Source organism: Poromitra crassiceps (genome assembly GCF_964638095.1).
Source record: "Poromitra crassiceps genome assembly, chromosome: 17".
Classification (NCBI taxonomy): domain Eukaryota; kingdom Metazoa; phylum Chordata; class Actinopteri; order Beryciformes; family Melamphaidae; genus Poromitra; species Poromitra crassiceps.
The window spans coordinates 26,735,178-26,760,177 of record NC_139635.1 but is presented as its reverse complement, the minus strand read 5'-3'; the positions used below and the strand labels follow the sequence as shown (position 1 = coordinate 26,760,177).

The following is a 25,000-nucleotide window of genomic DNA, read 5'->3' as shown; positions in this document are numbered from 1 at the left end:
CCTTCACTGGCTTCCCATCTTGGCACGCATCCAATTCAAGACATTGGTACTCGCCTAACAGAGCAGTACACCAGACTGCTCCTCTGTAGCTGTAATCTATGGTCAGGTTCCAAACCTCGCATCGCCCTTCCTCCTCTACGTGGGCTCAAGAGTCTGATGCCGACTGTGTTGCACAATTGATTTCACTACTGTTGAGTGTTGACAAAATGCACTATTGTAAGTTGCTTTGGATAAAGGCGTCTTAGCCCAAAATCACAAAGTATATTTTCTATCTTGTAAGGGGTCCTTGGCTGAAAAACATTTGAGAACCTCTATAGTGGCTATAGAGGCTGCCAATCTTCTCTGGTCTCATTTGTTTATGGTAATGGTACGAATGTCTCAAAATGAATGCGGTAAAGATTTATTGATTGATGTTAAAATCTTTTACCCTTTACCGTCTTTTAGCAGAGACCCAGTTTGACACCTATAAATCCGACAGATTCAAGGTGTTAATAGGCAATTGGACAGGATGCCTCTGAGTAATAATGATGCGCTCGCTATGACAGACGTACACGGTGAGCGTTTGGAGACACGGTGCGAGCAGCAGCCGTCCTCTTCACCGCAGTCACACATGCTATCTGACCCCGCCCCCGAGTCAGAAAACAAGAATTATGTCTATGCTTTTATTCATATCAAATGGAATGTGGTTCAAATGTTTCGCTCACTATTTCCCCAAAACAGAAACATTTACCGTAAATTCCGGACTATAAGACGCACCGGTGTATAAGCCGCGGGACCAAAATTGACTATTTTTTTCTTCTATAAGCCGCACCGGACTATAAGCCGCGGGTGTTTTGATGTTTAATTACCATATGAAAGGGTTCGTGCACAGAGAGGAATGTCGGGAAAGAGATCGCTGTTTGGGGAAGCTCCCATTTATTAACATTTCAACAAAACAAAACAAAAGTCAGGTCACTAATCCCCAGACAAAATCACACAACAATAGGCTACCGTATATGTGCAGCAAACCTGTAACCAGAGAAGTCAAGTCACTAATCCTCGTCTTCCTCTTCTTCCTGCGTACTGAAACCACCAAAGTCCTCATCTTCAGTGTCGGAAACGAACAGGTTCAGGGTGGCTTCGTCAACCACTCTCCTCTCTCCTTCAGGTGCCATGGCACGAGTCCGATACCTCACGAGTCCGACACCTCACGAGTCCGAAAAAAGAGGCTAACTTCCCCCAGACCCTAACCCAAAACCTAACCTCTCCCACCCCCACGCCTAAACCTAACATCCCCCAGACCCTAACCCAAAACCTAACCTCTCCCACCCCCACGCCTAAACCTAACCTCCCCCAGACCCTAACCCAAAACCATGAGGTGTCGGACTCGTGAGGTATCGGACTCGTGAGGTATCGGACTAGGGGGCAGTCCCCGTGGCGTCATCCTCTTCATCCCGCAGCAGTCCAGCGTTTTGGAACCCGTTGGTAATTGTGGATGTTTTCACACTCCTATAATATTCCGTGATCTTCCTTTGTGTGAATTCGCCGAAGTTTGTGATTTTCTCCTGATAGTCGGGAGGGAGTTGTTCAGTAGTTCTCCCCCGGACGGACAGTCCCTTTTGCCCAGGTTACGCGCGGCTGCTCTGTTTGATCGGCGGCTGCTCTCTTTTAATGCGAGATTGACTGCTTTCAACTTGAAAGCTGCCTCGTGTGAATTTCTGCGTACCTTCCCCATGGTAAGTGAGAGTGTTGCTTCTACTGCTCGTCTTGTTGTGAATATTCCTTGATCTTCCTTTGTGTGAATTCGCCGAAGTTTGTGATTTTCTCCTGGTAGTCGGGGGAGGGAGTTGTTGCCCGAGTGGCCGTTTGCTTACCGTAATTACCATATGTAAGTGGTCACGCACAGAGGGGATTGTCGGGAAGAGATGGCTGTTTGAGGAAGCTCCCATTTACCGTATTACAACATTTCAACAAAACAACATAACACAACACCACCGTTGTTTATTTTTACAGTGCACACAGTGTCCGCGGTGTGGTGAAAAGAGGGCAAGAGAGGAAATTAAAACAGAAGTGGATTTATAGTTAGAAAGAGTGCTAAAAAAGAGAGATTTTTTTTTTTTTTTTTTTTTTTTCTCTGAAAAAATCCATAGATAAGACGCACCGTTATATAAGCCGCAGGGGCCAAAAAACGGGAAAAAAGCCGCGGCTTATAGTCCGGAATTTACGGTACCTTATCTTCCTCTCTCAGGGTCACACTGTTTTTCTGGCACAGTGCCACTAAATACGGTTTCCATTGTTATCAAGGTGTAATGTTATGAAGATGCAAATAATAATACACTTTGTATATTTCAGAATCAGAATCAGAATCAGAATTTTTCACTTTTATTGCCACAGTATGCAAGTTACATACGAGGAATTTGTCTTAGTGTCTGTATGCAGCGTAGCAGTTATATCGATATACAGGGATAAGAAGTAGGAAGATAACTAACGGCAATCGCAAGGTTGCAAGTGCAATCAAATCGAATCAAATCGAGTCAATACAATATGTACATGAGTGGTGAAGTGTTCTGTGGATGATAAATATGAATTTACGTTGGATTTACATGAGATTTACAGACTGAGTTAAATATACGTTAAATAATCTTCGGCTGCTCGGAGTCCTCTCTGAAATGTAGTTCTCAACGTAAGTTCAAGCAGGAAGACTATAATATCTTTTACACTTCCTTAATTCACTTTATATCTCCACTCTTCAATCTACTCACAAGATCATAATAAGCTGTCAATTTCCGGGTTTCAATGAACAATCAGCTGGTTGCCGCCCAGTCTCTGTTAACCAATTGCATAGTGTCACATCACTGCTCTCATCACCTCTCACCCTACGCACCTCCAGTGTAAGCCTATCACGTTGCTCCACAACCCAGTCGTAAGCCAATTGCTTGGAGGCGGGTTCCTTAAATATGCTTGTTTCTGTCTCATTCAGCCTCTCAATCATCGCTGCTGTCAGGCTCGCACCCTCCTCCTCCCCTTCTCCTCCCGGTCATCGCAGACCTATCCCATTCTTCAGTCGGAAGAGTCTCATCAGTCTCAGAAGGAGATCACCAGCACCACCAGTATCTAGACACTGCAGGGGGATATATCTGGATGCTGATCTGGGCTGGTGCAGCTCTCTCAAGATCTCCCTGCGGTGTCTAACCGCCAAAGACTAATAACAATACTTTATTCTCATCATTCTTTCTGTAGTAAATTATTCACTTTATTGTAATAAATATCACTTTATTCATCCTTTGGTCTCTAGTCTCTCCTGATTGAACTTCCCTACAGCTGTGCAGCAGTCTCTGACACAGGGGACAATTGTTGCCAAAAAACTTTTTGAAGGAATGGAAGTCACCTTCTTTCCAATTGTGGTTGGCCGACATGACCTCTGTTATAAGGATGGAGAGACTTAGGTTCCTGAGGACCAACTCACTTCATAAGTTTTCAACCATTTGGGATCCATTCTTAGCCTACCTTGATGAGGTTAGAGGTGACGGATGATTCGCCTGACTGCTCTCTCATGGACCCCTTGCCTGGGATCTCAGGCACATTTCTCATGAGCACATAAGCACATTATGCGGCTGGTAGCTATGTACCTTAATGTTTTTTGTTTTGTTGGTTTGTTTTTGTGTGTGTATGTGTGTGTGTCTGAGCATGTTTCTTTGTCTTGTTATTGTTATGAAAAATCTAAAATAAAATATGGAAAAAAAATATATATATACGTTAAATAGGCAGTGGATTTACATGAATTTACAGTCAGAGTTAGATAAGAGTTTACATTGAATGTACATGAAATTTACAGGCTAAGTTAAATAGGCATTAATGTGCAGGGAATTTACATCAATTTACCAGTCCCAGTTAGACAGGCATTAAATTAGATACAGTATGAGTTCCAGTTGTATAGTATTCACCTAATGTAGAAGAGACAGTCTGGCTTGAGAGACTAACAGGAAGTGTGGACACAATTGGAAGTTCTGATTGCGTTTACACTTCCTGTGACTCAGAAACCTGGTCTGACTCATATGCGAGTCAAACTAGGTTTGACCAGGTGAGTCAGACCAGTTAGAGCAGGATAAACAGTGGGCATTTTGAGGAAGTCGTGACACAATGGGTCAAGTGGGCGGGGCTACATAAGGTGATTAGCCTTCTTATATTCATTCTGTATCCTAAGTTTTCATAAGTTTCTTCTCCAAAGAAAATTCCAGGGGGTGCTTTGGGGGAGCTTGGCAGATTCCAGGGGTAGCTCAAGCGCACCCTAGCTGCTGCACCTTCACTACATCACTGCCTACCTGCCTGGCTCCCATACAAGTATGAGAAGTGACACAGGTACAGACACAGATATGCTGGATACTACTATAAATAACTGTGAAGGACAGGCTGACACACAGATACACAGAGAGAGGATCTACCTGTTTCTGTTCCTCCCCCAGGCCATCCCACATGGAGGCCACGATCTTCGATACCTCCCCGAAGGTGGCGTTGGGGTTCTGGGCCTTGATGTTGGCCTGGGTGTCCCTGAAGAACAAGGCGTAGGCCGATACGGGCTTCACCGGCTCGTTGGGGTCCTTGCGCTTCTTCTTCTTTGGTGTTTTGGGTTTCTTAGGGGGGTCCACCACTGCTGGGCGCTTCTCCCCTCCCATACCCTGCTAAGAGGACGAGAGGGGGGTTTATATTGAGGGAAGATGGATGGATGGATGTATGGAGCAAGTTGCCCCAAAACGGCTTGTTAGCAGGGCTACATAGCATGTCATACTGAAAGCAAGGGACAAGCTAGTTGTTGCTAGTTGTGCCCCTTGATTTCAATGAAGAACAGTCACAATTATGCTCAAATAAAAATCTGTAGGGATGCACGATATATCGGTGATCATATTGGTATCGGCAGATGTTAATCATTTTTTAACATATCTGTCCGATGTTGCAATGTTAATATCGGTTATCGGTATCAGCCAAAATGTTCCCATTGAGAGGAAACGTGATAAATCTATGATTTATGGGCTTTTTCAAATGTTTTGGAAATAAAGAAATGCACAACTTTTTCAAATTCACAGTGTTTACATGTGTTTTTCAGTATGTACAAAATGTGATTATCATAGAAATGTGTTTTTATACAGATCATATCGACATCGGTAAATATCGGTTATCGGCCACAACAGCAATGTTAATATCGCTTATCGATATCGGCCAACATTTTCACATCGGTGCATCCCTAAAAATCTGTATTTATAGTTAGTTAGTTAGTTAGTTAGTTTATTTCGATCAGAAAGCAAAGAATATTCACAGAATAGGAAAAAAAAACAGAAGAAAACAAAAGATACATAAGGCTGACCGAAAGGGTTTTAGGGCTGAAGCTAGCTAGCTTATTAAATGCCCTTACCCTTTTTCCTTTACGTTATATGTAAACATATGCAGTACATATGCATACACATGGATACATACATGCATTGGTTTACACACACAAATAGCACATGCTCCTAATTATTCATACATGCCTATACACACATAGGCTACCTACCACATATAATTACACATACATAGCTAATACCAAACTTACTACAGGAAATACAAGTGACCCATAAGTCCTGATTATGTACCATCACGTCTATACTTCTCCAGAATAATGTTTCTATACTTTTTTTTGAATTGCACAAGATTTTTACTTTCTTTGATCTCGTCAGGTAATTTATTCCACAGTTTCACACCACAGACAGATACGCACATGCTTTTCAGAGTGCTATGAACAATTGGTTGTTTGAAATTCAATCTCCCTCTCAGCACTATTGAATTTACAAAATACATTTGCAACGTAATGGGGATGATACACACACACACACACACACACACACACACACACACACACACACACACACACACACAAGGAAATAACAAAAGAATAAACAAAATACATTTATTTTTAAGAGGTGATTTAACAGAGGATACAGATTATTCTCGAGCCTCTGGTTTTTAATCTAGGTTCCCAGTAGTTCTCAAATTATATCTAGTAAGCCATGAACCCCCACAAGATACATTTCTGCCCCAGGGAGCTGTATTGATTTAGTATATAATTCTATAGAGATAGAGTGAAACCAATGATATTGATTAGCATAGCCATTCTTATAATGGGGATAATTTCTCGTGAATTAAATTATAGAGAAATTCAAGGATACTAAAACAGGGAGCCTACAATAAGGCCATGATACAGGGATAACATTATGAACTGTCTATAATCAACATTTTCATCATATTATAATCCACTGAGCTTTCCTAATCCGCCTCCCCGCTGAAACCAATATGACCTCGACTCATAATGTTGCCCGTGTACATGTATGAAGGTTCTATAGAGAACCATATACATGTATGAAGGCTACTCGTAGCTCTATAGAGAACCATGTACATGTATGAAGGCTACTCGTAGCTCTATAGAGAAGCATGTACATGTATGAAGGTTCTATAGAGAAGCATGTACATGTATGAAGGTTCTATAGAGAAGCATGTACATGTATGAAGGTTCTATAGAGAAGCATGTACATGTATGATGTAAGGCTACTCGTAGCTCTATAGAGAAGCATGTACATGTATGAAGGCTACTCGTAGCTCTATAGAGAAGCATGTACATGTATGATTTAAGGCTACTCGTAGCTCTATAGAGAACCATGTACATGTATGATTTAAGGCTACTCATAGCTCTATAGAGAACCATGTACATGTATGATTTAAGGCTACTCATAGCTCTATAGAGAACCATGTACATGTATGATTTAAGGCTACTCGTAGCTCTATAGAGAACCATGTACATGTATGATTTAAGGCTACTCGTAGCTCTATAGAGAACCATGTACATGTATGATTTAAGGCTACTCGTAGCTCTATAGAGAACCATGTACATGTAAGATTTAAGGCTACTCGTAGCTCTATAGAGAACCATGTACATGTATGATTTAAGGCTACTCGTAGCTCTATAGAGAACCATGTACATGTATGATTTAAGGCTACTCGTAGCTCTATAGAGAAGCATGTACATGTATGATGTAAGGCTACTCGTAGCTCTATAGAGAACCATGTACATGTACAGTGACGGCTGGTGGTGATATTGGGTGGAGGGGCTAAAAAATTATAACCAATAGCTCATGCTGCAGCAACAGCAGCCTCCGAGATACCAAATTACAGCAACAAACAACACTAAGTAGTAGGCTATAAGAATTGCCTGATGCAAAACTTTCTGTAGGCTATCACTCTCTGTCACACAACACACACACACACACACACATTTAAATGATTAATTTATGTCCACATAAATACAGAGTACAAAAGGATATAAACACTAATAATGCAGTCAGATGCTGGTAAACAGTTACAAAACTGCCACAATAATGTGTACAAAAAAAGGAACACCACACAGGGTGATGGCAGTGGCAAATTAACAAATACAGTTATACTGTAATACAAGATATTGGTTAGTATCCACTTCAAGAATACAAAAAGCAGCGCCTTCTCCATATCAAGCGGCTACCAATAATAGCAGACTGAGCAATACCTTCTCTTAGGTAGATATTAGGGATGTCAATTTTCGGTTAATTTCACTTTCGATTAACCGACGCTAATAATCGATTAACCTATCGGTTAATTCATAATTTTTTAATATTAAAAAAAAAAAAAAAAAAATTTTTTTTTTGTCTATTTACTCAATGAACTCATGCCCAAACAAGGCGTGTCTATTTAGATGCTGAAATGTTAATGCTTTTTGTGTTAGAATTTCTAACACAAAAAGCATTAACAAGCATTAACAAAAAGCATCAACATTTCAACACAAATTCTTTTTGTGTTAGAATTTCTAACACAAAAAGCATTAACATTTCAGCATCTAAATAGACACGCCTTGTTTGGGCATGAGCTCATTGAGTAAATAGACCAAAAAAAAAAAAAAAAAAAAAAAATTTTTTTTTTTTTTTTTTTAATATTAACTGATAGACCGACAGCAATAACCGAACAACGACGTTAGCGACGGTTAATCGATTAACGGTTAACCGTTGACATCCCTAGTAGATATGCAAAACCAACACATTCCCAAACAGATTGTCTTTATCAGACCACAAGAGGAGAGAGAGAGAGAGAGAGAGAGAGAGAGAGAGAGAGAGAGAGAGAGAGAGAGAGAGAGAGAGAGATGTTCACGTCTTTTCCCTTTGATGTTTAACGAGCTACAGCTGTTGTGCCCAGTGCCCACGTAACACAAAACTTACGATTTTGTCTTTGTCCCTTTCCTTGGACTCTTCACTTATAATTTCCCCCCGTCAGACATCAAGGAAAATGAATGAGAAAGTAGTCCACCTCAGCGCCATTTCCTGATTCTCACTTGTAGTGTGTGCATGTCATATTCGAGCTGTCATTGGTTGTCAAGTCAGTGGCAGGTCGGCCCTGGTGGGCTGAACCATGGGCTGTCCGAGTTTAGCCCAAATGGCCCGTAGACGGCCGCAGCTCAAGGGGGACGTGCCAGACACTTGTCAATCACTTATAACGAAGGTGATTGAAGGCTGAGGGGAGTGTGTTTGGGCTCAGCAAAACTAGCCCATTGCAATGATTTTCTTGTGACTATAGATGGCGCTGTTGCTGCTCTAATAGGTTCCACCAACATAAAACAACCAATTCTAAGTTTGTTTAATGTAATTTAAGTAGAGAATAAATAATAATAATAATATTCTCATTTTATTGGAAATGATAGGGGGGGCTTAGCCCCCCTAGCCCACTGATACCAGCCGTCCCTGTACATGTATGATTTAAGGCTACTCGTAGCTCTATAGAGAAGCATGTACATGTATGATTTAAGGCTACTCGTAGCTCTATAGAGAACCATGTACATGTATGATTTAAGGCTACTCGTAGCTCTATAGAGAACCATGTACATGTATGATTTAAGGCTACTCGTAGCTCTATAGAGAACCATGTACATGTATGATTTAAGGCTACTCGTAGCTCTATAGAGAACCATGTACATGTATGATTTAAGGCTACTCGTAGATCTATAGAGAACCATGTACATGTATGATTTAAGGCTACTCGTAGCTCTATAGAGAACCATGTACATGTATGATTTAAGGCTACTCGTAGCTCTATAGAGAACCATGTACATGTATGATTTAAGGCTACTCATAGCTCTATAGAGAACCATGTACATGTATGATTTAAGGCTACTCGTAGCTCTATAGAGAACCATGTACATGTATGAAGGCTACTCGTAGCTCTATAGAGAACCATGTACATGTATGATTTAAGGCTACTCGTAGCTCTATAGAGAACCATGTACATGTATGATTTAAGGCTACTCGTAGCTCTATAGAGAAGCATGTACATGTATGAAGGCTACTCGTAGCTCTATAGAGAAGCATGTACATGTATGAAGGCTACTCGTAGCTCTATAGAGAAGCATGTACATGTATGATTTAAGGCTACTCATAGCTCTATAGAGAAGCATGTACATGTATGAAGGCTACTCGTAGCTCTATAGAGAACCATGTACATGTATGATTTAAGGCTACTCGTAGCTCTATAGAGAACCATGTACATGTATGATTTAAGGCTACTCGTAGCTCTATAGAGAAGCATGTACATGTATGAAGGCTACTCGTAGCTCTATAGAGAAGCATGTACATGTATGATTTAAGGCTACTCATAGCTCTATAGAGAACCATGTACATGTATGATTTAAGGCTACTCATAGCTCTATAGAGAAGCATGTACATGTATGATTTAAGGCTACTCGTAGCTCTATAGAGAACCATGTACATGTATGATTTAAGGCTACTCGTAGCTCTATAGAGAACCATGTACATGTATGAAGGCCACTCGTAGTTCTATAGAGAAGCATGTACATGTATGAAGGCCACTCGTAGCTCTATAGAGAACCATGTACATGTATGAAGGCTACTCGTAGCTCTATAGAGAAGCATGTACATGTATGATTTAAGGCTACTCGTAGCTCTATAGAGAACCATGTACATGTATGATTTAAGGCTACTCGTAGCTCTATAGAGAAGCATGTACATGTATGAAGGCCACTCGTAGTTCTATAGAGAAGCATGTACATGTATGAAGGCCACTCGTAGCTCTATAGAGAACCATGTACATGTATGAAGGCTACTCGTAGCTCTATAGAGAAGCATGTACATGTATGAAGGCTACTCGTAGCTCTATAGAGAAGCATGTACATGTATGAAGGCTACTCGTAGCTCTATAGAGAAGCATGTACATGTATGAAGGCTACTCGTAGCTCTATAGAGAAGCATGTACATGTATGAAGGCTACTCATAGCTCTATAGAGAAGCATGTACATGTATGAAGGCTACTCGTAGCTCTATAGAGAACCATGTACATGTATGAAGGCTACTCGTAGCTCTATAGAGAACCATGTACATGTATGAAGGCTACTCGTAGCTCTATAGAGAAGCCAGGACAATGCTGCTAAATCATATTCATCAGTAATCTGATGGTTTCATTTCCCAAGAATATGATGAGTCAGTTGAGTGCAGAGGGGGAGGCCAGCGAACAGTGAGGGAGCTCATTTCCATCTAGTTACTATGCATGGAGAATGAAGCTACAGTATTATGACACATAACATTAACATAACAACTCTCCACTGTCTATACACACACACACACACACACACACACACACAAAGACACACACACAAAGACACACACGCGCGCACGCACACACAGACACACAAACATGCACACACGCGCACACACACATGCACACAGACACACACGCGCGCGCACGCACGCACGCACACACACGCGCACACACACACACAAAGACACGCATGTACGAGTACACAAAGACACACAAAGCACGCACAGTGCAAATTGATGCTACAGCCCAGTGAGATGTGACTCTAACTCATAGTAAACAGGTGTGTGGTGTGTGCATGTATGTATTAGAGCCATATGAAATCCGTTTTTTTTTTTTCCAAATTCCATTAAATTTTTTCCCAAATAAAAAAAATTCCGTTTTAATTTTTCTGAATTCTGTGTTTTGCTTTTTACGCTCAATTTACCATCAGAAATAGTGTCTAATACGTGGGGATAAATAAATGTCCACAATTTAAGATATAACAATCAATTTACTAGGGCTGTGCCGATTCACTTATCTCCCGATTCGATACTATCACGATACTTTGGTGCCGATTCGATATATATTGCGATTCACGATTATTGCGATTCTACGATTATTGCGATTCGATATTACGATTTATTGCGATTTTTGTTTATTTTTTTCTTTTATTTTTTCAGTTTGTTTGCTTTTTTACACTAGATTAGAACATGGGAAAAGTTGAATCATACACTAGAGACTGTATATTATATATCATGAGTAGGGCTGGGCGATATAGTTAAAAACAGGGGCGGACTGGGATCATAATTCAGGCCGGGCATTAGATACCAAGCAGGCCAGGCCGATATGGGCCAACGCGCGTGAAATTTGGGCCGTTTGAAGCCAGATTTGGGTCCAATTTTACAATGAGATGCACCCACTTTAACCCTGAAGTGTAATTATTACTTCAGACTAACTAATAAAGTAATAAAACCACTAGTAAACCAGTAGGCGGTGCCTGGCCTGCTGTTCAGTGAGTGGCCTGACTGCAAGCACCCAAAAAACAAAAAACAAAAAAAAAATTTTTTTTTTTTTTTTTTTTTTTTTTTTAAATTTGCGATTATCGATTCTGGAATAAAAGATCGATCCAAAAAATCGTGACATTAAAAATCGCGATACTTAGGTGAATCGATTTTTTCCCCCACCCCTACAATTTACACAACAATGCACTATTCTTAACAAGTGCTTCAAGTCAGAATTACAATAGATGACTGTACAAAACATTCTATACTTTTTTTTTGTTAAGTGCTTTTAAACTTCTCATTGTGTGCTTCAAGTAAAGAAAAAACAACTGTGAACAAAACATTCACTTCAAACATCAGAAAATGCTTAAAATATTTTATTTTTAAAGTTATAACAGGAAGTGGTGGTGTTTATCTTTGCTAACTTGACATGGGTCAAGGTGAGTCTACTAGAGAAAGAGGAAATTGTGTAAAAACGGCATGTGTCAAGTGAATAAGAATACACAGCCACAAAGGAAACTTTTCCAGCTTCATCATGTGCAAAAGTGGATATTTCATCTTTCATTCTCTGTTGCCATCTAGACTACGGTCGGAAGGCTTTGACTAGGAAGGAAAGTAACATGAACCACACTGATAACTGCGTCTACAAAGTATTTAAACAGTCATTGAGCTAACGTGATCAAGACGTCTGCAAGTAGTTAACGTTATGCTAACGTTTTAAACGAACAACATAACAGAATTAAATAGAATATGTAAGTGAGAAGGTCTAATGAGGCAGAATCATTCACAGCTGACATCTAACGCTAACGTTATGTAGGCTACTTCACGCACACTTCAGACAGGGTTATTGACATGTCCATATTATTGTCTCTGCACATGTTGTCACCGACTATTGTGGGGAATGCGCTTGTTAATGCGCTCGTTAACTATAGTTACGTTACTGCAGATGAGTCCACTGTAAGGGCAGGCAGCTGTGTGTGGAAGAGAGGGAGAGATGAGTGTGTGTGACGTCACCTTATTAACATTATTGAATTTCAGCCCAATTATGGCAAATTCTGCAGTATTCCACGTTTTACAGTAGATTCCATTTTTATTGGTCAATTGCGCAATTCCGTCTGCGATTCCGTGAATGCAGATTTCATATGGCTCTATATGTATGTACAGTATGTATGTATGTGTGTGTGTGTGTGTGTGTGTGTGTGTGTGTGTGTGCGTGTGCGCGTGTGTGTGTGTGTGCGCGTGCGTGTGTGTGCATTACCCTGAGTGTGTCATCATTGTCATCCTCGTGTGCTGAGCTGGAGGGGGAGGGTGTGGCCGATTTGCTTCCCGGAGGCGACGGGGAATTGTGGGTAACGGAGTTCCCACTCAGCCCCAGCTGGGACTGGTTGATAGTGGTCAGCTGACTCTGCTGGCCCAGGCCCGATTGGCTCCTGGGTCCAAGGGCTGCTTCTATTGGCTGCTGGCTGCTGGTGAACCGTGAATCAGAGTTCACCATCTGCTGCATCTGTGCAAAGACAGGAAGTGATGGTAGTAAACTCTTTAGTGATGATATGCTGTGGTGATCCAGTGATCATAGGACCTGTGTGTGTGTGTGTGTGTGTGTGTGTGTGTGTGTGTGTGTGTGTGTGTGTGTGTGTGTGTGTGTGTGTGTGTGTGTGTGTGTGTGTGTGTGTGTGTGTGTGTGTGTGTGTGTGTGTGTGTGTGTGTGTGTGTGTGGACCTGGCACTGGGTTGGTATTTGTTGTGCAGCTCACGTCATGGAGAAAGTGTTCTTTACATACGACCACATACGGTTGGTTAGAATGAACGGGTCATTATTTATTTGACAATGTGTTTCCATCACTATTCATCATATCATTTGGCTTTTTTTTTTTATGGAAATATGCTCTTTCTATTAAGTGTCTCTAATTTGATATCATAGCTCGATAGAACCCAGAGTCTTGGGTTTAATATGACATTCAAGTGTAAAATGGTATCATTTGTAATGATTATCTGTTCACGGACACTGACTGACAACGACAAGTAGTGTAACACTTCTTGAGTGATTTGCCACTATTCAGTGAATTTAGTAAAGACAGGTACAGCCAGGCTTACACTTGATTATTCAACTGCTATTCATGAATTTATCATTTTAATTTTCTTCTCCTAACACATCCCTGGCTTCTTTCCTCTCTCTCTGCCTCACCTGTCATCTCATCTGATACAACATGCTAACAGGTGTCCCAGTGAGGCCTCGTGCCACACCTGGCTAAGATGACAGGTGTGACTGGAAACGGTAGAATCTTCTAATCCCCCCCCCCCCCCCCCCCCCCGCCCCCTCCAGTCAGTTTTGCGAGCTGGATAGCCGTTGGTGTTCAATTTCAACGTTATATGTTTGTATAGTCGCACACAAGACTAAAGACACACCTTTTCAGGCTCCATCTGGGCCCTTCTTGATCTAACTTCGTTATCTCTCTTTCAAAAAAAAAATACTAAACTTGTATCACTAACCTAAACTTGTACCACTGTTCCTTCAGAAGTTGTAGTTGTCATAGACTGTGCTCCATAGTTGATTGCTCTATTGCTGACAAAAATGTGTTATTGTAAGTCGCTTTGGATAAAAGCGTCTGCCAAATGACGTAATGTAATGTCATCTGATTCTGCGCCAATAAGGCTGTTCCACTGCAACATCACGGTGGCATCAGCAGTGCTGTTGTCAGAAAAGCACAAGAGGTTCATCTCTTGCCTTCTACTCTTTCTTCAACCCTTCCTCTCGTTTCCTTTCACCTCTTCTCTTTCTTTCTCCTGTTGAAACCGTTTAGTAAATTGAGTCACTCTTATGACTTCTTGATGTGAATATAGAATATATCATATAAAGAAAACTGTCTGTGACTGTGGAAAACACATAAATCAACCAAAATACTTTAATGCCAATGTAGCTTTAGCACAAAGAGGATGAAAAAGGGAATGGACAGGATGATAAATCCCAACTCTTCAAAAGTTGCTATACAATTTTATTTGGAGGAAAATGGCCTGAATCAATCCAAATAATTATGCAATTACAAATTAATTGACAGAAGTTTCATACAAAATTCTTCAGTAATGTTATCAATGTCAAAATACATTTGTAATGTAAATGTGAACTGTCTGTACCACGGAGCAACGTTTTTATTATTATTATTATTATCATTATTATTAGATAATAATAATAATAATAATAATAATAATAATAATAATAATAATAATAATACAGTAGTGTGTGATCCTCTGGCTCCCAGGTTCTTGATGGGACACAAACACTAATTCAGTAATACATGGCCAGTCGTTCAGTCTGAACTTTCCTAGTACCGAGTCAGTGCTTGTGTGACATTCTGCTCTTTTCTCAGGAAAACAAAACCTGTTACTGACACCCTCAGATTAAGAACATCCACACCTAAGAAGAACAAATATGGACGCACGTATTTAGGGTTTCCTGTTCGTAAGCGTTGAATAATAACGGATGTGGTTTGGTGTGCGAGTTGCCCCCCTCTGGAGCACGTTAGCGGTTACTGGTAGCGCCCTCTGAGTAGACCGCTGTGGTATTGAGATGGAACACGACTGACATCTCTCTGACATGGAGATGGGTTTCAGGTTGACGTGCTTACTGGTAGAAATGTTGAATAATAACTGGCGTTGTGCGGAGTTGGTTGGGTTAAGAAGACCGGGTTACATCTCATATCGGAAAAATGACATTGCCGTTATCCTTTAGAAACCTTCCACCCCCTAGTATTATCATTTTATTGATTTATTTTTGTACTGTTTTTGACAGCATACATTAACCTGCTCATAATAGGAACTGTTTTAAGACCCGGGGAGCACCAAGCCAAGCTAACACGACAATACACTGTCAAATGTAAAAACGAGATGAATTCCAGGGAAAATCAAGATATGAGTTTCTGCCGAACAAATTTAAATAACATGAGCACATCTCAGTTTGACGGAGTGAGGGAAGCCATGAATAATAATGAATGAACGTGTTTGCTGTCAGTAGGACAAAATGCAGTGTAATCATGAGATTTGCACGAGGTGAACGGTGAATGGGAAATGTTCAGTTATCATTGATAGGCAGGATTTCCACTGGCCTGCGTGGTAACATCTCTGACTGGGTTCTCTAAGACGCAATAGGGAGCTGTAGGACTCTACAGTGGAGAGATAGAGCTCACACTTTCCTTTAGGTGGTCAGGGAGAAATAGGCAGGGTGACCAAAGAGAAGGAGAGCAAGGGAAAACCCTGATGAGTAGCTCTCACACTGCAGTGCGTACTGACTCATGTGAAGGAAAAGAGCTGTGGTTCATGGTTCATCATAGTGGCCTTGTGTCTTCACATAGGTGTGGTTATTATGACTGGGTTTCTATATGAAAAGCACTGCTGTACACATTGATATCTGTTCTTTCTTGCTTTTAGTACACACTGGTATTACGCCTTCATAGGTGCCATTTCCATTATAATATTGCCGTGCGCTGCCCCCCCCCCCCCCCTCTTTAAACTCTGATCAAGTCCAGCACCCAGCTACAAAGTATCTGTATCTATTTTATATTATTTTTCATTTGTGAAAATGAAATATTTTGAAACAATGAAACACGCAATATTTGAATGTATTATTTTATACTGTAGAGATGATAAGGTAAGCCTATGATTGATTATCTATGGAACATTAATTTAACATCACATACATGTAAGCTAAAAGGCATGCATTTGTCATGGCATGCATTTGTCTAGGCAAATAAGCAGACGTACACATTACTGAAGCATAGAATGTTAGCGTAATAAATAATCTTAGCACATTAGCATAATAATATTATAAAGCAAATATAATTTAATTAGGTTACTCCTTGTAAAAGGACCATGTCACTCATTGTGGTGTTTGCATAGTTTTCTGGGTGAAATATGATGATCCAAATGCTGCTATTCACAAACCACAGGGTGCAGTCACTCAAAACTGAAATGTGGATCAACTCATTTCTTTTCTTCTTTGTCAATACCAGAGGATCAGCATTGTCCATCCTATTTTGTATGCTTATTTTACATTTATAGAGCATGTATAAATTTGCCACAAGGCCTAGTTTACAGTATATATATATATTTATATATAACTAGTTTACAGTATATACAGTATATATATATTTATATATAACTAGTTTACAGTATATATATATATTTTTTATATACAGTATAACTAGTTTACAGTATATATATATATGTATATCAGTGTTTCCCATACATAAAGGAATTTGTGGCGGGCCGCCACAATAATATTTGGACCGCCACAATAAGATGTTGACCAAAAAAAAAAAAAAAAAAAAAAAAAAAAAAAAAAAAAATTTTTTTTTTTTTTTTTTTTTTACAGTGCACCTGAACGCAACATGCAAGATATCCGCTGAATAAGTGTCCAATAAAATGTTCATGTCATTCTGGCCAATACTTCTGTTATAGCATTTCAGTCTGGAATATGGAATATCTTTCAATAATCTATGATTTAGCTGCTAAATTGTCAAATACCGCCATCTGCTCGCTACCCAGGCACTTATGTATGTACTTAACCCAACTAACTTAACCTAACTAACTATCCGGTGTGCACAACACTGTCAGCCTAAACTCCGGCTGACACCCCAAAAACCTACAATCCGCTACAGAAAAATTTATATTGTTTGTTTATTAACTGGCCCCTCGCCTTCTATCATTTCACGAAAGTGGCAAAGCAAGTTGAGTAGGTGACCTATAGGGAGAAATTTAGTTTGTCATTGTAAACCCACAGCACAGTAATGATGACATGTTCTTCATAGATCTAGCCTTTTAATTTTGCTCTTAAGCTTTCTCAAAGTACACCAAATTCATGCATTTTACTTTAAAATGTTTAAAAAAATCTTGCGGGGGGGCATGCCCCCGCACCCCCCTAGGGGGTCTGCGGTCCCCCACCACAAATTCTCAAAATCCTGTGGGAAACACTGTATATATAACTAGTTTACAGTATATCTTAAAGATGTATTCTCCAATCGTGAAAAATGAACTCTCAGCGCCCATAATCACTTTCAAAACCCAAGGATGGTGTAACGTTCGTTTTACTGATAAATGCCACGTGTTTTATGTGAACTGAGAGATGACATTGTCGTTTACAGGCATCATCATCTGTCATGTTCATTTCCCACTTACAATAAAAATGAATCAAAATCATCTTTTAAGTCACTTCTAAACCACATTTTTAAACAATTATTCTTATCTAATTCCAATTTATTTCTCTCATTTGTCATCTTTTTTTATATATATATTAATTTATGTATCTATTTTGTTCCTCTGAGCAATTTCACTTTGAATATGTTTCCTATGTTTTATCTCTTACACATTTTACATCCAATTCTATCGTCTCAGAACTGTGTAGTTATCTGCCACTGTGGTTGGATGAAAAGCTGACTTGCTCGAGAGGGACAATTTTAAATCTGATAATAGCGAAAAGCAGACTCATGCTTTTTTTTCAAACACTTAGAATAGTCTCAAAAGTGGACACATTTGCATTCAAACTATTCAGACAATAATCTCCCACTGGTGATTAGACACTGTGCTATGCTGTATTACAATTCAAAAGCCTTAGTATTGGGGCAGTGAATGAGGTTGGTTCTTCTTCTTATGTTTATTCCAAACAAATGTAAAACGCATCGCTTCCTGTGCACCAGAGGATTTTCCCCAGAAAAGATCTACCAGACACCGACTGTTTAGAACAGACAATGCAAAAGCTGCCATGAACTGGACATGGGTTGAATCACTACAGACCCTTTTCACGGGGGCCATTTTGTGTCAGAAAGGCAGGGCAAACACAGGTGCAAGCAAAACACTAAAGAGGGTTTCCAACTTCCAATCATGGAAGTAGGAAACCCTCATTAGTGATTTGCTTGCACCTGTGTTTGTTTACCCTGCCTTTTCGACACAAACTGGCCCCCCTGTGAAAAGGGTCTATTGTGTTATATATCAGTGACTGATAGACAGCAGCAAAATGGATATTTAGTTATATGAATATGTTGTGGTGGATTATTACTTGAAACCAAGTTTGAAATAAACCACCAGCACAAAAGAGCAGGCCAAATCAAGTTCACTATCCCAACACTTGATATCCATCAAACAGCATCCATATATATATCAAGCAAGCAATCAAGATCTGAAATGTATCTAGTACAGACTACAGAGCAGCCGTGCATCCTAGGAGTAATACACACACACACACACACACACACACACACACGACACACACACACACACTCACACACACACACACACACACACACACACACACACGCACGCACACGCACACACACACACACAGACTTGAATCTTTCTATCAGCCCCCAACCCTCTCTCCTCCCCCCTCTCTCGGCCGAGCCAGGCACGGTTGCCAAGCAACCATAATTCATGGGCTTGCAGTAAATGGATGTTAGAGTGAGAATATTAAAGTGAGGTAGAGAGAGAGAGAGAGGAGAGAGAGAGAGAGAGAGAGAGAGAGAGAGAGAGAGAGAGAGAGAGAGAGAGAGAGAGAGAGAGAGAGAGACAGAGAGAGAGAGATACCGAGACAGAGAGAGAGAGAAGGTAGGGAAAGACAAATACAGAAAATAAGAAAGAATAAATCTTTCAACCTTTTCTGCACCACATTCAGCGGGCCACTACAATAAGTAGCCTCCTCCACTGCTATACAGTCACAGACAGATTAAATCACAAATAAACATAGGAGCGAAACATTCGGCTCTTGAATTAGTTTCAAAGTTGAGGAAATAATTACCGTAGTCTACATTGTTTTGTTTAATCACCTTGTGATTCAGCTACAAATACAGTGAAGGTGTGTGTGTTTATTGTGTTGAACTGTCTCAGACAGATGTAGCTTGTGTCAGTTGGTACTGACATTTCATATGGTAGATTTGTTCATAAATACAGAAAGAGAAAGAATGAAACCTCACGAGTGGGACGTGAGAAAGTTTCAGTGTGAAAAAACGGAGAGAAATCTCCATTACTGAGATACTGAGACAGGTTTCTATGACCGTTTCTATGACACTAAAGTCTAGCTTTCATTTCTTTACTGTAAGAAAAGGCAGGCTGGCAAGCATCTGACTGTCCCAGCTGAAAGCATGATTTTCACTTGACTGTGAAATGAAGACTTGAAATAATATTTTTCAATATGAAGAAAAATGTCACATCATTAACCATCTGCCATAATTGGCCTTCAAATAACATGGACATGGACCCGGGCCATATACAGGGGAGAGATAGAGCTTTTGTTTTGGTGGACTGGCCCAGTCTCAGTATGAGTGTGAAGTAGGCTGTTGTGCTCAGTCAACTTTGCCTGATAGATTTTTTGTTTTGTTTAATTAATACTTACAATAATTTCACTCAGTTCAAACTGTGAATGTTTGTGTCCAGGGAAGGAATGTATGTATGTATGTATATGTACTGTATATGTATATATATATTAGAGCCTGACCGATATATCGGTCCACCGATATTATCGGCCGATATTGGCCGATAACCGATATATCGGTATCGGCCGATATGTTGGCCGATATGCCGATATTTTTTTATTTTTTATTTTTTAAGTTATAGACAGCATGTTGTGTATATTTGATCTTTTTTCTTAATTCAAGTTATATTTTATATTTGTTCTATTTGTGTTTTTGTATTTCTAGTTACGGTATTTATAATTATTAAATTCCCAGTTCAGTTTACTGTTTCATTGCAGTGATGTCATTTTGGACAATAAAGTTTATTGATAAGCTGTAAAATATACCCCCTACATTACATATCTCAAGTCATGTCAAGGCATATCTTTGTCAAGTGTTTGATATTTGAGTGATCATTGCAAAAGAATTGTGTAATATAATGTGTATTATATAATATAAGAATATCGGCTGATATATCGATATCGGAATCTTTTTACTCTCTAATATCGGTATCGGCATCGGCCTCCAAAATCCAGTATCGGTCGGGCTCTAATATATATATATATATCATCTGGGAATCCAAATCATATGGGAATTCAAATCATCTGGGAATTCAAATCATATGGGAATTCAAATCATATGGGAATTCAAATCATCTGGGAATTCAAATCATATGGGAATTCAAATCATCTGGGAATTCAAATCATATGGGAATTGTATCATCTGGGAATTCAAATCATATGGGAATTGTATCATCTGGGAATCCAAATCATATGGGAATTGTATCATCTGGGAATTCAAATCATCTGGGAATTCAAATCATATGGGAATTCAAATCATCTGGGAATTCAAATCATATGGGAATTGTATCATCTGGGAATTCAAATCATATGGGAATTGTATCATCTGGGAATCCAAATCATATGGGAATTGTATCATCTGGGAATTCAAATCATATGGGAATATGGGATTGTCTTCAGCAATCTGGGACTTTTTTTTAAACCGGGTCGGGTGACTTGTTGGCTTTGGAGACTAAAGCTCATGTTTTTCTGACATGGTGTGTTTCAGCTTTGGTTGCACCCCATCGCAATTCTCTCCCATTTCCATGTTTCCTGTGACTCCCTACTAAAACAGACACGATATAACATGGACATATGTTCATGTATTTGCTACCACTCACCACAGACAGAGTACTGCTCATCATGTATTTGCTACCACTCACCACAGACAGAGTACTGCTCATCATGTATTTGCTACCACTCACCACAGACAGAGTAGTGCTCATCATGTATTTGATACCACTCACCACAGACAGAGTACTGCTCATCATGTATTTGCTACCACTCACCACAGACAGAGTACTGCTCATCATGTATTTGCTACCACTCACCACAGACAGAGTAGTGCTCATCATGTATTTGATACCACTCACCACAGACAGAGTACTGCTCATCATGTATTTGCTACCACTCACCACAGAGTACTGCTCATCATGTATTTGATACCACTCACCACAGACAGAGTACTGCTCATCATGTATTTGCTACCACTCACCACAGACAGAGTACTGCTCATCATGTATTTGCTACCACTCACCACAGACAGAGTACTGCTCATCGGGCCGCCATCTTGGCTGAACGTGCCGCCATCTTGGTTCAACACAGCACCGCCGTCTTGGCTGCCGGGCATGCCGGGCAGGTCCATTCCCTGCAGCTGGTAGGGGTGGTGCGGCGCTGAGATGGAGGCGGGGTGCATCGGGTGGTAGGGTCCGGAGATGGCGTCGTGGGGGAGATGGGGGGGCAGCATGTGGTCCGGCAGGGTTGGGGGAGTGATGGGGGGGATGTTGAAGTCCTCGTCACCCAAGCCACCCATTGAGTATGACTGGAGGGCCAGAGAGAGAGAGAGAGAGACATTGAGTATGACTGGAGGGCCAGAGAGAGAGAGAGAGACATTGAGTATGACTGGAGGGCCAGAGAGAGAGAGAGAGAAGTGAGGAGACTGAGTCAAATGACAAACTCATGTTTCAGACAACGTCTTACATCAGCATGCTTCCAGCAATGGAGGGTCTGAATCACAAGTCCAAATTCCCGGTTCCGCCGACACGAAGCGTGTGGCGGAATCTGATTGGCTGGACTGTTATGGAAGTCTGGCATGCCGTCCATGGTTGGTCAATTTATGTCTGTCACGCCTCTTTTCTTTGTCTTGGGGGGCAGGCGTTAACCACTAGGGGTGGGGGGAAAAATCGATTCACCTAAGTATCGCGATTTTTAATGTCACGATTTTTTGGATCGATCTTTTATTCCAGAATCGATAATCGCAAATTTAAAATTTTTTTTTTTTTTTTTTTTTTTTTTTTTTTTGGTGCTTGCAGTCAGGCCACTCACTGAACAGCAGGCCAGGCGCCGCCTACTGGTTTACTAGTGGTTTTATTACTTTATTAGTTAGTCTGAAGTAATAATTACACTTCAGGGTTAAAGTGGGTGCATCTCATTGTAAAATTGGACTTCAAACGGCCCAAATCTGGCTTCAAACGGCCCAAATTTCACGCGCGTTGGCCCATATCGGCCTGGCCTGCTTGGTATCTAATGCCCGGCCTGAATTATGATCCCAGTCCGCCCCTGTTTTTAACTATATCGCCCAGCCCTACTCATGATATATAATATACAGTCTCTAGTGTATGATTCAACTTTTCCCATGTTCTAATCTAGTGTAAAAAAGCAAACAAACTGAAAAAATAAAAGAAAAAAATAAACAAAAATCGCAATAAATCGTAATATCGAATCGCAATAATCGTAGAATCGCAATACTTAAGAATCGCAATATAAATCGAATCGGCACCCAAGAATCGTGATAGTATCGAATCGGGAGATAAGTGAATCGCCACAGCCCTATTAACCACTATTCAGAGTTGTGTTCCAGACGTAGATGTATCACATCTACGGCTGGCTACTGCGAGACTAGGCCTGTCACTACCCCATCTGCTCATCTACAATATTTTAATGTCGTCTGAGATCAAAGTTCACATTTTTGATTGACAGGTGTCGATCTCCTAGCCTGGTAAACAATCCGGTCACGTGAACTCACATTTGTGTTTCGTTCTACGAGACCGTCTGGCCTCTGCCCCGGGGGCGGGCGCTTTCAGAATCCACAAGGCAGAAGGGCCAATCAGGGACCTGTGTCATAGTCGACATCGTAACCAATCAGGAACGCCGCTGGCAAAACAGTAATGCCCGCCTCCGTGGCTCTCTGCCTCGAGCAGTAACGTCAACGTTCGTCGAGTTAAACAGCCATAGGTGCAGTTATTGCAGAAATAGACTCAATAACGACAATTAAACAGCGGAGTTTCTCGGCAGAAATACGTTATTTCCTCGTTCTTCCGAGTGGATTTGGATTTGACTGGATCCGATGCCGATAGACCCTTCTCACGGGGGCCATTTTGTGTCAAATTGGCAGGGTAAACACAGGTGCAAGCAACACACTAATGAGGGTTTCCAAATTCCAATCATTGGAAGTTGGAAACCCTCATTAGTGTTTTGCTTGCACCACGGACCCGGACGGTTTGAACGAGGCTATGGATCTCCATCATGTCAAATACGGCCCCAGAGGGTGTGACTTACACTCTGTAGGGCAGTGGTTCTCAAATGGGGGTCCGGGGACCCCCAGGGGTCTGTTGCACTTTGCCAGGGGGTCAGCGAAACGTTTTTGGGAAACCTTTTTGTTTTGTTTTGCAAAAGCTTCATAGTTCAATGGAGAGAAAAAAAATGCTTTAAATCTAAAATGGATGACATTCTAATCTAACAAACCAATCAATTTAAAAGTCAGGCACGTTACCGTGGAAACAATTAACCTTAGCCCAAAATCACAAATCAGAAGGGAGGGGGTCTCCGGTATATTTTCTATCTTGTAAGGGGTCCTTGGCTGAAAAACATTTGAGAACCTCTGCTGTAGGGGACTGGAGAGGGTGTGACTTACACTCTGTAGGGGACGATATTATATTATAGACTAAAGTGTCACGAAAACATTACTGTCAGTAGGAATAGATGGAGAAACTGCCCATCATCATTAGCTCAAAATGTCGTCGCTCTGAACTGGCTCTTCAAGTCATTGAATGCCAGAGCAGCCATTCTTCCCCACCCAGAGCTCTTATCACAGACTAATTATCACTCACCACATTCCCAGCCTGGAAAGGGAGCATTGTGAAATATCACAATCATCTTCATGTATTTATTTATTCACTCATCCACCAGTAGAACAACACAGTCGTTGTAAACATACAGGCGCCGTTTGCACGGTAGACTACGCAGGCAGGCGTGGCCTGTGTGTGTAAAAATACATCAACGCTGATCAGACATGATGCCAATGGAAAATGAGTAGCCGTCCCCATATATGATCATGAATCACTCTGGGAGCGAAGACGAATGAGCGGGAGAAACAAAGAGGGAGATGGAGAGAGATAGAGAGAATGAGAGATTGAGAGAGAGAAAGAGAGAGAGATTGAGAGAGAGAGAGAGAGAGAGAGAGACAAAGAGCGAGGCAGAAAGGAGGAGGAGAGAGAGAGAGAGAGAGAGATAGCGTTAGAGAACACCCTTCTCATACTAATCTGACAGAGGAGATCTTTTATAGAGACTGACAGCCTTTTCTGCTTGACTAGCCACACCCATCTCTCTCTCTCTCCTTCTCTGTCCTCCCCTCTCTCCCTCTCTCTTTCTCCTGACCTCATCCTCTCTCGCTCTGTCATTCTCTCTTGATGGCGTTTCTCTACTCTTATCTTAAAACTGATCTACATGTATCTATCCATCCATCCATCTATCTATCCATCATCCATCCATCCATCTATCTATCTATCCATTTCCTCTTTATCTCCTCTCTTCATCTTAATTATCTTACCCCTACAATTTCGTATATTTTATTGCATGTTGCCGGTGATGGTTCCGTCATTTTGTGGGTCACCGTGACA

At 40.8% G+C, this 25,000-nt stretch overlaps 1 protein-coding gene across 1 annotated transcript in view; it reads right to left on the bottom strand.

Annotated features, from left to right (window-relative positions):
• Window positions 1-25,000, bottom strand: part of tox (thymocyte selection-associated high mobility group box) — a gene marked incomplete at both ends in the record, with an annotated part of 92,530 nt that overhangs the window by 25,762 nt on the left and 41,768 nt on the right. Inside the window, 3 exons of the mRNA XM_083653501.1 lie at window positions 4,422-4,655; window positions 12,871-13,116; window positions 21,640-21,924. Coding sequence (XP_083509627.1) covers window positions 4,422-4,655; window positions 12,871-13,116; window positions 21,640-21,924 — 765 coding nt within the window. The remainder of the gene's footprint in view (window positions 1-4,421; window positions 4,656-12,870; window positions 13,117-21,639; window positions 21,925-25,000) is intronic.